Source organism: Harpia harpyja, chromosome 18 (genome assembly GCF_026419915.1).
Source record: "Harpia harpyja isolate bHarHar1 chromosome 18, bHarHar1 primary haplotype, whole genome shotgun sequence".
In the NCBI taxonomy this organism is placed as follows: Eukaryota; Metazoa; Chordata; class Aves; order Accipitriformes; family Accipitridae; genus Harpia; species Harpia harpyja.
The window spans coordinates 3,469,015-3,484,988 of record NC_068957.1 but is presented as its reverse complement, the minus strand read 5'-3'; the positions used below and the strand labels follow the sequence as shown (position 1 = coordinate 3,484,988).

The 15,974-nt window shown below is 37.6% G+C and overlaps 1 protein-coding gene across 8 annotated transcripts in view; it reads left to right on the top strand.

Moving 5' to 3' along the window:
* Nucleotides 1–15,974, top strand: part of ATRX (ATRX chromatin remodeler) — an 89,472-nt gene that overhangs the window by 49,286 nt on the left and 24,212 nt on the right. For all 8 annotated transcript variants that reach the window (XM_052813327.1, XM_052813326.1, XM_052813325.1 and 5 more), the window contains 5 exons: nucleotides 3,824–3,970; nucleotides 4,174–4,351; nucleotides 9,674–9,811; nucleotides 10,730–10,905; nucleotides 12,916–13,033. In XM_052813327.1, coding sequence (XP_052669287.1) covers nucleotides 3,824–3,970; nucleotides 4,174–4,351; nucleotides 9,674–9,811; nucleotides 10,730–10,905; nucleotides 12,916–13,033 — 757 coding nt within the window. The remainder of the gene's footprint in view (nucleotides 1–3,823; nucleotides 3,971–4,173; nucleotides 4,352–9,673; nucleotides 9,812–10,729; nucleotides 10,906–12,915; nucleotides 13,034–15,974) is intronic.

The window sequence follows — 15,974 nt, the reverse complement described above, 5'->3', positions numbered from 1 at the left end:
GTCACTTCAGCGCATGTTCCTTCTCCTTTACACTGCTGAAGACTGCTTTGTAAAAATCTTTAAAACAGAATATTGTAGCATTTCTTAAAAAAAGATTTCATATTTCTTCGTTTGATACAAGTGGCTCTTCTGCCATGTTAAAAGTTGCATAGTGAACGACTTAACATTTCTATTAGTCTTTAAAATCTGAAGCTCAATCGCCATTTTAAAATGTTTCTTCTGAAACTGATCATCCAAGCAGTTGCTTTAAAGCAGTGCTCATAGCTCTTTTTCTTGGGCCTCTTCTAATCATTGCAGGCCTCAGGAGAAGCTTATGCCCTTGACCTTCAAAAGAGGTGAAAGATGAAAAACAGTTTTCTTGAATTCCCTGCATCTCAGTATTCGTGCTAGTACCTTTTCAGGGTAGTCAGGAGTGTTGAATTCCTTTCGTGTTCACTTGTTTCCAAGTATCTATCTGTCTTCATAAATTTTGGTTTTGCATATAGCCAGACGTAGCATCACCACAAATGCTATGAGCAAAGAACTGGGGTGAGTTGCCCATCTTGCGGCTCTGCTGCCTGCTCTTTTCCCAAGAATTCCTTTAGCAGAAGTCATTTGACAGAAGAACCTTTCCCTCTGATTCTGGGAAGGAGAAAGGGAAATTCTTGAGAACTCTTTAAGAAGAAAGGAGGATAACAACCTTATCTGTGCTTGAAAAGGCCCTCAGAAAAGCAGGGCCACTTTGGTCTCCCTGTTGTTGGCCTTCGTTGATGCTATGTTTCCTCATGTCTGGAGGAGGGAGGTACTCCTGTATCTTTATCAGGACAACTGGCTAGTGAAATGAATTACTGTGAACCTTTTTGATCTCTGGCTCGAGCTGAATCATTAGAAATCAACTTGCAGCTTCTGCAGACATCGGAATTTATTAGAACTGATTTCAACGCGGGATCAGTCAGGGCCTTCCTGTGCCAGGAGCGGTTCTTAGCTATACAGTCACTTGACAGGAGATCTGCCTAGTGCTCTGGTGAGTTAGTGACTGGGAAGTCTAGATCACGTTAGCAGCCAGCATTTGCGCAACACTTCGTTCTAAATTCTTTCTTCACATGCTCCAAATATGGATGCACTTTACTCATTCCCTGGAGTGCAGTCTCTGTAGCATGGTGATGATGGTTCTCAAAGAGGTTATTTTCTTCCTACAGTGAGGATGGGATCCTCAAAGCGTCTGTGAGAAAATGCCATTTCACCACCCTCTCCCATCCTGGTCAGTTGTGGTAGAAGCTTCCCCATTGGATTGGGAAGCCCTATCACTTGACCTGAAGGCTCAAGATCTGTTCATTCGTAGAGAGGTCAGTATATCAACACAGTGAAATTCCAAGCTGTATGAAAGATGTCTCAACGTTTTTGTGCCGTAGCTAGATGCATAGTCTGCAAGTGACACCAGTCAGCTTTTATGACCTTGTTAGTCACTTAGCAAACAGAATGCTGTAAGATCCTGTTGACAAGCAGTTAGTCTTTGGCACCTGTATGTTTGGAATGAGGTCTCTCAGTAGTTTTTACTCTCTGTGGTGCTCACATCTGCTTTGCCATAGTCAGCACACCTGGACGCTGCTAGATAGCAGACTTGGCTTGGCTTGAAGTCTTTCATTAGTATTTCTAGGGACTTGAAATACACTCCAAGAGAAAATCTTCAGAGACATTCTAGCAGGAGGTATCTGTTACTCTTTGCTAGCATTAGCTGTGCCTTACTGGGTCAGATGGCTTCCTTATTCTTGTGTCTTCCCTCTAAACCATTGCTACCTAGGGTTCTTCAAAAAGTGAAGTTACATGAGAAATACCTAATCCTGCCCTCCTCTGACCTAATTCAGACAAATTTTATTTAGGACTTTCTGATCCTGAAAGTCTTCTTTCCTGACCTGCGAATTGCAGGATATAGTCATGGAGAGCTTAGGCTGGTGTAACATCTTCAGATTCTTTAGATCCCCTAGATTCCTCTGCAAACAACAGGCTCGAGTGACTCAAAGGAAGCTTGTTTTTTGTGGTTTTCTGATTTTGGGGGTTTTCATGGGGTTGCAGGGGTTTTTTGAGTAACAAATTGCTGTGGATGATCAGACGTACTGCGGTCATTCACTGTATGTACTGTTCACGTAAAACAAGCTGAAATCTTGGTTGTTTGCAGTGCGCAGTATGTGGACAGTACATTTTTAAGAACTTCAGCTGCAGCGTATATAGCTTTGCTTATGGAAGTTGGTGTGACAGGCACAATATTTTGACAATCTACAATCCTATAGAAGAGGACTTCCATACATGCTTTGAAAATCACCTTTGAAGAGTACATTTTTACATGCTTAATTCTAGCTTAGGTGTTATGGTTCTTCAGGAGTTAATTGTACCTTTTACTGAAGATTTGCAATGTTTTGCAGAACTGTTGTGGTTTAATGTAGCAATGCAGTCTAGGTGACTTTGTATACTTACACTTTATATGCTATGTACTTTGGTGAAATACTTTGCAGCAGAAGGTATTTTTGTATGTGATCCAGATGTGTTTGTGACATTCGTTTTGGCTGTAACTTCTTGATAATCAAAGCAAACCACAGTTACAAATATGTATCAAGTATTTTTACCGCCAGTGTTTGTAGCTTAGGTAGTTGGTTTTTTCCGTATGTGGTCATTTGCCAGTCCTTCTACTGTAATCTGTAATGCCATTTGTTGTTTAGCTCTTAAAAGAGCTAAATCAGCGATAAGTTTTAGCAGACTTTGCAAACTGCAGAGAAGAATGTCATTGAAGGATCAGAGAAATAAGGCAATTAGGGACTCACTGGCTGTCCAGGACATTGGACTTTCGTGATTAGTCTTCATGGGTAGTTTTTGCATGAACATGAGATGCTTTTGTCTTGTTCACAAAACCACTAGTAATTCCATTTGTATTGCAGTATCTGAAAGCAGTGTGTTGCCCAGTGTTGCAAGCATAGTTATGCACTTTGAAATTACTTTAAACAGTGTATTAAATCAGAGTTGCCAGATACCAGGGTTTGATCTGGAAAGAACTTTCCGGATGTTGTACAGTTATATGGATTAGAGGGCAGTCTTCGCCATTAAAAGTCTGGTGTGAGAGCTGGAGCTGCCATGGGATCACTAATTCTTCTGCTCCTGGGTTTTTACAGGTTACCTCTAGTCCTGTCTTTATTTGCTCCTGCTCAAAAGCAGGCAGCCCAGCAGAGAAACACTGAGTGATACCAAAAGATTTAAGTTTTTTTTTCCCAGGCCTCAAGGAGGTGTTACCATCTGCAACATATAGCCAGTCTGGCTACAGGGTGAATACTTGGAAAGCATTTCAATAACCTGCTTTAGAGCTCTTTTGAGAGAATTTGCCAATATGTTGAAAAAATGTGGAAAACATTGATTTAAGACTGAAGTTCACTTTCAAGAAACTTGATACCTTTATGAAGTCCAAAGAGGTGAACTTGCTTAAAGTTTGGGGCGAGTATTGGGAGAAAGCTTAAAAATGACCCAACAGAAATTTTTAGTTTATGAAAATGATTGGTGAAATGTAAAGGGAGAGTTCCTTATATGTGAAATTGTTCAGCTATCTGGCGCAATTCAAAACTGCCTGTATCTCAGAATGTGAAGGATGTATGCAGCCGTGTAACACAGTAGTAAGTGTATGACTTCAAAATACATGTGTGTTAATTTTTAAGCAGGGAGTTGTTTAGCAAACAGAAAAAGAATGTTTGAGCAAGGCTGTTGTTGGTAAGTTCTAGATGTGAACATATACTTGTATGTTTCTTTCCTAGTGTTTAATGCTCAGTGTTTTATTTGGCATTTTGTCTGTTTTTCCCTCTTGCAGGTAGTAAGTTTTCTTCACACAGTCTTGCTGTGTGACAAGCTGGATTTTCGGACAGCTCTGGTAGTGTGTCCACTGAACACTGCCTTGAACTGGCTGAATGAGTTTGAAAAATGGCAAGAAGGTTTAGAAGATGACGAGAAACTAGAGGTATAAGGCTTAAAAAGAGTTCTTAAAACTGAAATAACGGTTTACATAGCTGGGAAGCTCCACCACTCAAAATATAGGCTAAGGATTGCGCTTTAAGTATGTGAAAAATCTACTCGCATTAATAAGTTTTAGGTATTTGAAAGTTACACTAATGCTTCAGTATTTTAAGAGAAATTCAAGCATATTTTTTCCCCCTTTGAAAGGTCTGTGAACTAGCAACTGTGAAACGTCCTCAAGAGAGAAGCTATATGCTCCAGCGTTGGCAAGATGAAGGAGGTGTGATGATAATAGGCTATGAGATGTATCGTAATCTTGCACAAGGCAGGAATGTGAAGAGTAGAAAACTTAAAGAAATATTTAATAAAGCTTTAGTTGATCCAGGTAAGTGAAAATTAATACAAGTATGCATTATATATATTGTACTTCCTGGTTTACGTATATAAGCTAAGTAATCTTGCAAACAGAAGTCTGTTGGGCAAATAATTTTAAATAATAACGTTAGTAAGACTTACCAGATTTTCTTAGTTGGGTTTTGCTGAGTTACAGAAATGGTTGTTCAGAAACTACCCCATCTGCTTTTGTAAATAGACTTTTCTACAGCAGTCTTTTCTATTAGATCAAATACAGAAATGACTGCCGGAATATATGCTGGAAACTTTTCCTAATAGGTACCTTGTTTGCTAGCATTGCTTTCTTTGCAAGGTAATTTGAAGTGACTCTGTTGAGAACCTAAGGTTATTTTAATCTGCTGATTTGTTACAACCACGGGCTGCTTTATCCTTGATAGAAATCTACTGTTACGGGAGCAACTACACAGGAAAAATAGTTGAGAATGTACCATAGAAGTGTGAACAAACAAATGTTAATTAAGTGCTAATTAAATGATTGCAGATAAAGCACATAATTCATTTTTTCAGTCTTAAGAAACGAGTGTCTGATTTAAGCTCAGCTGAACTGAGCAAACTTATGTAAGCACTTGAAAATATTCCAAGTTGATATAACCAATTTATCAGGTGGTCACCAAAAAGAACTAAACATTTTAGGATTAGCAGGTTTCACCAAAATAGCAAAATTTTCCTACAAGTTCTGAACTGGCAACTGATATCTAAAAACAACTTATGGTTATGCAGGATGCAGTATACCTTAAAACCCGTTTTTAAAAGGCACCTTTGCTGTAACTTTGATATTTCTCTTTAAATTGAGAATGCTGATATGGTAGGTAGGGTAAATGGTTTCTTTGATTCTGGAGGTAGGTTTTCTTGGGTTTTAATTATGTTCCTTGACAGTGTGGCTGATTTTCTTTTTTTTTTTTTTTTTTTTTTCTTTCCTTATTGATGAAATACAGCATTGGTCTGGTTTATAATTGTATTTGGTGAGCTTGATTTTGTGAAGTGTCAAATAATAGTAGGGCTGTGAATTTTGTTATAACAGACAAAGGGATTCTTCTAATGCGAAAAATAACTTTGTGATTATCAGCATTGGCCAATTGGAATTGGCATCTCCAGCTCTGCAGAAAGCCTGTTTGAGCAGCTAAAACATTAATTAATTTTCTGCCAGTTCAACTCACTAAATCACATAATTGCTGTGGAGTCAGGGAAGCTCCAGTACAGTGGCTGATGAACTATTTTTGTGACCATGTTGAATCCACGTGCATTATTTAAGCAATGAAGGAAATGCACTTCTTGCCGGTGGGTTTTCTGGCTCCTATTAATGCTGCACTTACTAAAAACAAAAAAAAAAAAAAAGAGGGGGCTGGGGAGGGAACCCTGTGCTGTCAGTCTTACTCTGTATCTGATTTGCTCAGGATATTGCGTTTGTTGAGAATGTTGCCAGGAAAGTCAAAGCTAGAGAAGAAAAGGTGTGAACTGCTGTCTTGAAGTAGTGGTGACAGGACAGTAGCCTGACAGAACAGTAGTTTTGTGTTCAGTGGATCTTGTTCTGGTGCAGTGCTGAAATGAAATGTTACACATTCTTACAGTGATTGATGTTTGTGGGTTTTTTTCCTTGTGGAAAGTGTAAAGGAGGCTAAACATAGGGGTTGTTACCATGTGTCTTTATAGTAATATTGTCCCTTCCTTCATGGATTTGTATTTACATAACTTCAAAAATAATGGACTGTGGAGTGAGGTGGCGTGTTGGGCATGCAATTTTGTGGAGGAGACACAGTGTCTTGTGTAACCTTCCCCATCCCATCTCTTGTGAATCTCTTGTTTTTTTACATCCTGCTTACAGGTGTGGTTCTGTTCTACTTCTAAACCTCTTCAGACAGCTTAGGACAACATGATAGAGCAGTGTTTGGGATTAGGTTATTGATTTCTGTAGATTTAATGAAGTTCAGAAACTGCAACACATTGAGCCTTGTAGGTTTTGAATAATTTCATATGAACATGGAACTTCCTGTTTTACTCTCTTGGACTAGCTGGGACCATTAGGAAAACTAACCTTGAAATAAACTTTATAATTATTTTTACATTGCTTCAAATCTTTCTCTATTTTAACTAATTACAAAAAGACAGAAGTGTTCATATGTTGTTATCCATTAGTTTTTGGAGACATTTGAATTGGCTAAATTGATGAGGAGTGTCTTGCAACAATCATTATTTGTTGCTATCTTTGTGAATTGCAGCATTGGTAATATAGCAGGCTGCCAGTAAAAGAGTTATGAAGCTATGTGCTGGCTTACTGCTGTGACTGTAAATAGGAAAGCCTTTGCCTCTGGGAGCATTTTTAATTTAAAAAGTTGCAAATTTGGTGTTTGAGCGATAATTTAATGATATGTGTCTGGTTAAAATGAATACCGCTAGGGTAGACATATTCTATAGCAGAAGCCTGTATTGCACTGTATACTACAGAAGAGCGACCAGAGAGGGAAGGTTTAGCCAAAGTTTATGGGTGGAGAAGTGATTTCATTAATTAACTAGCTCTGCTATGTGAAATAATAGCAGGATTATATACGCATGCAGAGCAACAAATGGTTTCCCATAATGCTTTGTGCAACTGATGAAATGCTGTTGGGTTTATTGATAGCTGTTGTGCTTTGCTTGCAGCATTTCAATAACTTTGTATTTTTTTACTTGTTGCTACTAATAAAAATTCCATTACTGTTTAACTTGGAAACTGCTCTTTAATTGGCAGTTGTATAAAGCAGACTTAAGTTCTTGTAGACTTCAGAGGAAGAGGAGAACTGTTTGTATATCTATATATCTATCACTGAGTATGTTTTATGTCTATCAATATATTAATGTGCAAGTACAGTAAGAAGGATAAGATGAAGACTATGATCTTTGAGGAAAGATGGAAGGAGCAAGGCTTTTTAGCCTAGAAAAAAGACAACTAAACTGAGAAGAGCTGTTTACTGAAAGGACCATTACTGGTTGTTTTTTACATCAGTTGGAAAAAGGAAAAGGCAGAATTTATTCTGATTTGCAGCAGAGATGATTTAAATAAGGTATTACCGCACAGTGTTTTAGCAAGAGGGAGAGGTCGTGGAGTTTCCTACTTCTGTCAGGGACGATATGGACCTTTCCCATAACTCTTTTCTCCGATAAAGAAAACGGACTATCTGACCCCTTGAAGTCCCTTTAAGTTTTACATTCCTTTATAGTATTTTGAGAAATGTTCTGTCCATAATGAATTGCATTCCTGTTTTTTAAGAACAAGGAAAAAACCCACAAATTTATGAAAATCCCTGCCACTGAATTGTAGCCAGGATGTTAGTTCAATATACCAATGCTACATGCCTGCCAAACAAACCACGAATAATTTTACTAAGACAGTTTTTTCATATTTTTACTACCATTCACTTACTCTACACAACAGTTTTTGAGGTGGGTTTTTTTGGTTTTGTTTAACTAACCACTTCATGTTAATGAATCAGTCTTTACTGAAACTGATTTCTGGGGTATTTGCACAATTTTGATTGCTGTCTATCATTAAGACTTAATTATCCTTCTTCTCTAATCTACTTTCATTCTGATTGTGAACATAATGTACTAGACCAAATCTGTTTCTGAGAATGATACTTTAATGTGCAAGCTGTCACATCTGGTGGGGAGATGTTGCAAATCCTTGCAAATGCTTCAGTTCTAGAAGACGGCTCCAAACCATTTCAGTAGTACTGTACACTGCACGAACAGCTGCTTGCAAGATCCTTACTCTTCAGGAAATACTAGAATGACGACTAGAGAAAGGATCTGTCACTATTAAGAGGTGTTTGCCTAAAATTAAAGTAAGGCTTTGTGTGTAGCCACTCAGTGTTTTGCATGCTGTCAAAACTGGGGAAAGTACAAAAGTTGTGAAATAATATGGGGAAATGTTTCTGTGGCAGGTGTGAAAATTCAGAAATAAGTAGGCTTGGACAAATCTTAAGTGTGTTGGGAATTCATATATGGATTTTCATAATTGTCTTCTAGACTTAGTTAAAAAGACTTTTTTTTTTTCTGCTTGGAAAAAGTATCTTGATTCCTTTTCTGTTAGCATTTAAGATTCAAATCACTTTTTGACGCTTAAAATGGCATGATTGAGATGACTGGCACTGGCATTAAATCATGCAAGTGGTCAAAGATGCGACTGATTCTCTGTTATTATCACTGTCCTAGAGTTAATTTTCTTCTTTACAAGGCAGTTTAAAGTTAGTTTGAGGAAGACTGTTCTTAGTAAATGTTATAAAATATTAGATTGTCCATGCTGATAAATACTCCTTTGGCACCTAAAATATCAGCCTTTTTAGAGCTGAATAGATTAAGCCAGCTGATGGCTTTGTATAGCATTTTTCAAAGGTGCGTAAACTTGACTTCAGCTGACTTCATGGCTGATAGTACTGGAATTGATGTAAGGCTTAGATCTGGTAAAACATTCATTCTAAGTTACTGGTTGGATTCTAGAATATCTGTTACTTCTCCTTTCAAGGAAGGAGCTTCCAGAAATTGCCCCAAATCTGAAAACCATTAGGGTGTGTAAGTCTGTTTTACCAAGTTTGGTATTATTTATTTTAAACCCCAAATTTTAACACTTAATAATTTTATTGGAGTTCCTTTGCATACCATGGAAATGTATTGTGGTGTGGTTTTGACATTCCCTGTGCAACTCGCCTAAGATAGCAGTCTAGAATCCTTGGGTTTGCCTTCTGGAAGAAGGCAGAGGACATTTCTGTGGTGACTTGCAGCTACAAGGTGGCAATTCACTTGTCTGTAATTCAAATCAGATTTGCTTGTGCCTTATCTTAGATAAGACTTTTGATGACACTGTTTACCCCTATTGATACTGACCTGTTGCCTTAATGAAAAATTACTGGTTACCTGATTTTTGGTTTTCTTTAGAATTGACCGAGCACCAGTAGATGGCAACCTAAGCTGGATTTAAGGAACAGTTTTATGAAGTTTTGACAGGGTGAATGTAGATGTACACACTAGCTGCATGGATGGATAATTTTTACAGGAATATACTGCAAAGCTGTATTTAATCCTTCCATGAAGACTTTACAAGCAACAGCCTGTAGTTTACCAGAATGGCTACTGTAAATGCTTGTGCAAAGTCTGAGTGAGAACCTTAATGGTGCCAAAAAAACCCCACCACAAAACACACACAAAAAAGTTAAAAAAAAACCCCTTAATAACATTAGTAGAACGAATTTTGGATTCTTTAGGCGGCCAGTTTCTTTGTGGTTATAAAAGATGGAAGAGTTCTAATATTATTTCTTTCTAGGCCCCGACTTTGTGGTTTGCGATGAAGGGCACATACTAAAAAACGAAGCATCTGCTGTTTCTAAGGCAATGAATTCTATTCGGTCTAGAAGAAGAATAATTCTCACAGGAACACCACTGCAAAATAATCTTATAGAATGTGAGTAGTTCTCTGGTTTAAGAAGTGTTTATTTCCTTGAATATACTTTTGTCTTTCAGCAATGTATAGATAGATTTAGTTTGATTAGAAGAAAAGAATTGGATACAGTGAAGCTGTTTGCTAGGTTTCTTTATCTAAAAAAAACCCTAACAGTCTGGTTTTGCATTTTGCATTTAAATCATTGTCTCAAGAAGTAGCTCCATGATGGTTTAAGCCAAATTAAAATGAAATGTGTTGGGAATCTGGCGTGTCCTCCATCCTTTCCCTTGCCTTACATACATCTGATTCCTCAGGGAGCCTGTATGAGGAGTGTCAGAAAATTAACAATGCAGAAGTGAATAACTTTCTGACAGTTTAGTTCCTTGATCTGGCTAACCAGAGGATCAGATGAGTCTCAGCATGTCGAAAGAGGAAGGGAGAGAGTGTTTAGAGGAGAAATGGGTGGACCAGGTCTTGTAGCCACATCAATTTAAATTGTTATAAACCATTGTAGAACAGTGTTCTTAGTGAACTTACTAAACAGTGATTTATGTTACTGTCTTGGGAATTGCATTCTAAACTAGCTTGTAACATTTTCTTCTGTTTGTTAATATGCTGTAATGTTTTTTCCTATTGATTAATATGCTTTTGAATCTATTTAAAAATCTTTACAAATATGATGTTGTTATACGATTGCTTTGGTGTACAGCAGCTTTCAAACTTTGTGTAACAAACACGATGAGGTAGCTTTAAATCTGACATTAAATTTAGAAGTTACCTCTGTGCCTAGAGTATGTGTCAATTTAAGATGCCCTTTCTGGAAAATGTTGGGGTGATTTGTTCTTAGTTTTAGATACAACACGTTTATTTTCTGTTAGAATTAATCCCGGTACTTTACTTCCCATTTTCAACAACTCAAGTCTGATCTTTTTGTCCTAGATCACTGCATGGTTAACTTTATTAAGGAGAATTTGCTCGGCTCAATTAAGGAATTCCGAAATCGATTTATAAATCCAATTCAGAATGGTCAGTGTGCAGACTCTACTCTGGTAGACGTCAGAGTAATGAAGAAGCGTGCACATATTCTCTATGAGATGTTAGCTGGATGTGTTCAGGTACGAACAGTTTTATAACTAATTACTTGAATTAGCTGCAGGGAGGGTGAGGAGTTACTTCATCTCATTCTGATAAAAGCATTCAAAGGCTTGTAAAGTTGCTATTTGAGAGTTCCATTGAATCCAGCTATTACTTTTGACTTAAATATTCTCACTAATTACTATATCTCTGCATTATTTATTGTGACTAGAAAAACTTAGAAAAAATTCATAGCTTTTATCCAAATGTCAGTGTATCCTAAGCAGGACCTACGCATATATTAGAGAATACAGCTGTTTTCCTGCTAGGAGACTAGAAAATTATATGGTAGAGTAGGACATAAGCTGCTTTGAAATATTCTCTTTTAATTCCATATACACATTTAAAGAATACACATTTTAAAACTCAACTGCCTTAAAAACTGCACAAAAAGTTGGTGATCCATAGTTTGTTATTTGGTTCTGAATTCCTACTTTTTCTGATTTGTGAGAATCAGAACAGTGGGGAAGAGGAGAGAAGGAAGATTAATCAGGTCCAAAAGGGTGAAGAACTTTATCTTAAAGACCTTAAATGAAAAAACAAACAAAACTGCCTAGATTTCCAGAATGAGGGCTGGATTCCTTGCTCTTTAGTTAACCTGCTGTGGTATTGCACCTCGTGTGCTATCAGCATGATGTTACTGCTCTTCTGCTTTATAAACCCAGGCCCTGGCAGCCTGATCAAAGGTGTGACACTCTGTAGGCACTAAGTGCCTCTTCCTGCCTGTAAGTTGTTGGTAATTGATTAAATAGTCCAAGTGGGCATGAGCTGGGTGAAATGGTTATAGTGGGATAGTCCCACAAGCAGATACTTCTTTCTCCTTGAAAGGAAAAAAAAAAAAAAAAAAAGGTTTATGGCAGTGTGTAAGGCTGGTAAAGGACCACCTGTCATAAAATTACGATCGTGGAAATACGAATAGTAGTGAGAGGATAGCATACGTAACTCTACACATCTATACAGCAGTACAGGAACACAAACTGAAAGGCAGAATGAGAAGAGGAACATAAATAGCAAGTAAATCTTACGTGCCTTCAGATGCTGGGCATCCCATGTTTGTGCAGCATCAGACGGAGCCCAGATGGATTTTTTTCTCAGCACGCTGCACAGAGCAGATCCTGTCCATAGAGAGCAGCTCTCCCTTTTGTTCATTCAAGCTACTATATAATTTCCTTAGAAGAAAGCAACTCTGTTCCTAAAGGATGTTCTCATGAGAGCTTCTTGCTGCACTTGTAGGTAACAGCAAGGCCATGCAGGTGGTGTAATCACCAGTACCAAGTGGGAGCTGCCTGCAGGCTCCTCTGTTGCAGTGAGCTGGCTGAGGTTATCCTGCAGCCAAGGAGTTTGTGCAGCACAGCACAGGCAGGTTAGCTCTGATGAAGGTCACTTCACTCCTAAATGTGCAGCAGTCTCTCGCTCAGGATCAGTACACCGTTCACCATTTGGATGAAGGGGTAGGTGGAGAGAAGTAGACTAGCGTACGAGTCAAAAGAAGGAGAAAAAAAAAAAAAAAAAAGTAGATTTTGCATTGCCCCAAGCAAGTGTTCAGAAACTATGTACTCTAAAACAGAAAACGGTTAACCCGAATTTAAGTGAGTTCGTCTGCGATACAAACATTGATACTAGCTGCTTGACTTACTCACGCTTTCACAAAAAAAGGTTTTAGTATTTTAAAAAAACCCACAAAAGTAGTTACCAGAACAGCTACTGAAGTTGCAGTCAACTTTGCAAGGACTTGGAACAGGGACATGGGGTTAACAGGTCATATACTTTTGACTAGACAACCGCATTTACTAGGTAAGATGGGCTTCTGCAGACAGTGCCTGTAATTGGATTGTACTTAGTTGGCTATTTTTTTCCCTTTGTGGTTGGAAAGCATCTGAATCATTGTATTTTATGCATGGTGCTTTGTTGTTTAAGATGCCAGAAGTTCTTAAGCTCTTAGTCGTCTTTTTCATGTTTATGTGACTGAAGTATTGTTTGTAAAATTACAGAGGAAAGATTACACAGCATTAACAAAGTTCCTCCCACCAAAATACGAGTATGTTCTAGAAGTTCGAATGACACCTATTCAGTGCAAACTCTACCAATACTACTTGGATCATTTGACAGGTATGTGCCTACAATTCTCTCAGGTAACAAGATTGATGGTCATTTAATAAGGTGCTTTTTGCCATAGTTGGTAGGTTGGGGGTTTTTTTATATGTATTACTGGCTCTGCGGATGTATTTTTCTGCTTCCTGTAAGATTCACCTTAGCTCTGAAACTTGAATTATAGCAAAATATTTTTTTGAGGAATAATGCTTACATCTTTGAACAGTGATCCACCTTCAGGTTTTGGTTCATCTCTCTTTTTTTCCTTTTTCTAAACATAAAATGTAGTTGAGTTAATGTCTTACTCTTCCAAGAAACAAGATATTGACTGTAATACTGGATGAAGAGAAAGCAAAATTGAGATGTACTGGTGTAAGCAAGTTGCCAAGCGTTGCAGTTGCCTTTTGTCATTATGCTAGCTGAAGCTGTTATTTGTCAAATATTGGCTCTTTTGTGGAACTATCTCTTCCTTTGTTCTCAAAACCCACAAGTCTGGTTTTCACAATGACCGTGTTTTTCATCAGCTTTCAGTGGGGTCTTGACTGGTCTGTCTTGGGGACTTGCATCTTCCCAATAAAACATAATTTTTTTTTAATAGAAAAGGTGTAGAAGGAAAAAAAACCCCACAACCCCAAAATACATTACTGTGTGCTGCTGTGCTGTTCACTTCCATTAGAGATAAGCCACTGCGGCTTGTAATTTTAGTCTGTCAAGGTATTGGAATATCAACACTTCTAAACGATATACACATATGTACCACATAGACTATTAGAATGGTAATCTCAAGAAACTCTTAGTGAGGTTTTCTGTATTGCCGCGCTTCACGCAGCCAGATTCCTCAGCAGCGCTTTTTGGGTTCTGGAAAAATTCTGGGTTTTTTTTAAACACCGTTTGTAATGATTAACTTAATGATCAGGGGTTGAATTCCATAGTCAAGAATATTTAAGGCACTGCTGATAGGATTTTGTCTAAAGCTTGAAGCATGTATTCACTTTTAGCAGTGATTACAAAATGTACTATATCGTCTGTTGTGCGAGTTCATTGTATTTTTTTTGCACTTGCTAAGCCACCTGTCTGAAAATGCCTATTTGTTGCTGATGGATTTTTTTGTTTTTAAACTATATTTTTCTATTCTGGTTACTCTCCCAAGTTTAATTACAAGAGAGATTAATTGTATCTCAAATTAAGCTATGTTTTATAGCAGTATGAAATTCACTGTGTTGTCTTAATGACTTTAGATTCTGGACAGTGCAGTTTGTGATCTCCTAGATAAACTGCCAGCTAGACTTCATTTCCACAGTTCTGTTGTCTATTGCCTCTATTTGGTTAAGTTATAGAAGGAAAGAGTTTTGAAGGATCAGTGAAAGTAATTTCGCTTTTATGGATACCTCCAGTAATAACTGGATCCCTAAATGCCAACTGCCCACTTTGCCGTTTTACCCTAAAGGAGTAAAAACGGTTGTGTTTTATTTAAAAAAAAACAAAAAACCAAAAAAAACCAAAACAAACAACCCCCCCCTTCTTACATTAATAGAACTTCAAACCAGTATATAAATAAACCCAAACCTTTATGTGTAGTGCTGATTCCTAATTAGTTCTGTACTGCAGTCTGTTCTGTGTTGGCTGTTCTTTATATAAATGTTCTGAAAAGCAGGTTATTTGTGTTCTCTTTATTTCTGCATCATGCTAAATGCCTTCCAAAGGCTAGTAGCTTAAAAATGATAAGCATTAGCTATTTACTTTACAGGCATGCATCTGAATGATTTAGGCTACATCTTTGAAGCTCTTCATAGGAACTTTTTAATCACAACAGTTACGGTAGTTTGGTAGGTTATCTTTGGCCTATTTCCAATACAAAGCGGGGCTGTTTTTGTAATTTCAGACTCTCCCAACACTGGCTTTGTTGGTCTGCCATGCTTTTGGATAGCAATGTAAATCTTTTGCAGATCATCGATTAGCATAAGAGCTAGTGCTGTATCTTTACAACTGTTTTTCTCTTACTCTTTATGGAACTCTCTACATACAATGGCTTTCAATACTTCCTTTTTAATAAAGCAGGCAGCAGATAAGAGGAAGTAGACCGTAGTTTAGTGTCTGTTAGGGGAAAGGTTTTCCTCTGGCAAAAAGCCTATTACAGTGAGCTTCAAATTTGCTACATTGTTGGAGCCATTAATTTATTAACAGGTTATATGTGTAACTAACTGTAAGAAAATGCACTGTCTATCAGGTAGTTTAATTAATCTGCCTAGACTTTAAGAGCTCAACAAAATTATTTGAGTTTAGCTAAGTTTGCGTTTGTCAAAAGGGGTTGTACTGTTTCATGACTTACCAGCCCTTTGTGGGGTGCTTAAACTCCCTAAACTGGTAGAAAGCATTATCTGCTTTCTCTGTCTTCGTTTTGGGTTAGTGTCCTGCCAGTTTGGTCAGCTCAGTCAGTGCCAGAGACAATATGAGAAAGAAGAGGGAAAACAAGAGAAGGGAAAGACAAATGGCCTCTTCTAGAGGAGAAAAAGCTGTCTAAGCTAACCATGGCTCAAGTCTTCAGAGGAAATCTCTGCTGGTTGCTGATGTCCACATTAATTCTTTGCATTACTTTTGTATTTCAAAAGAAGACAACATGCTTTCTGATTTTCATTAAATAAAGAAGGGCGTCTTGCTACTGAAGATAAATTATGGAAGGGGAATTGCTGCTTCTTGTCTGCAGATTTTTAAAATTATGTTTTTCCGTGCACTGTAACAGGCACAAACTAAAATAGCCATTTCAAATGCAATTTTACCAAGTTTTTCCTTCATTTAATGAAAACGATACATGTTTTCTTTCACTTCTGTAATGTAGAAAATTAAAAAGTCTATAGGACTTGTTAAGCTGAAACTTGTTAACAGCAAGTTTCTCTGTGATGTTAGCTCAGGTTTAGGGAAGTCAAATCTAAGAATTTCTGCTGTCCTTACAATTCCATTT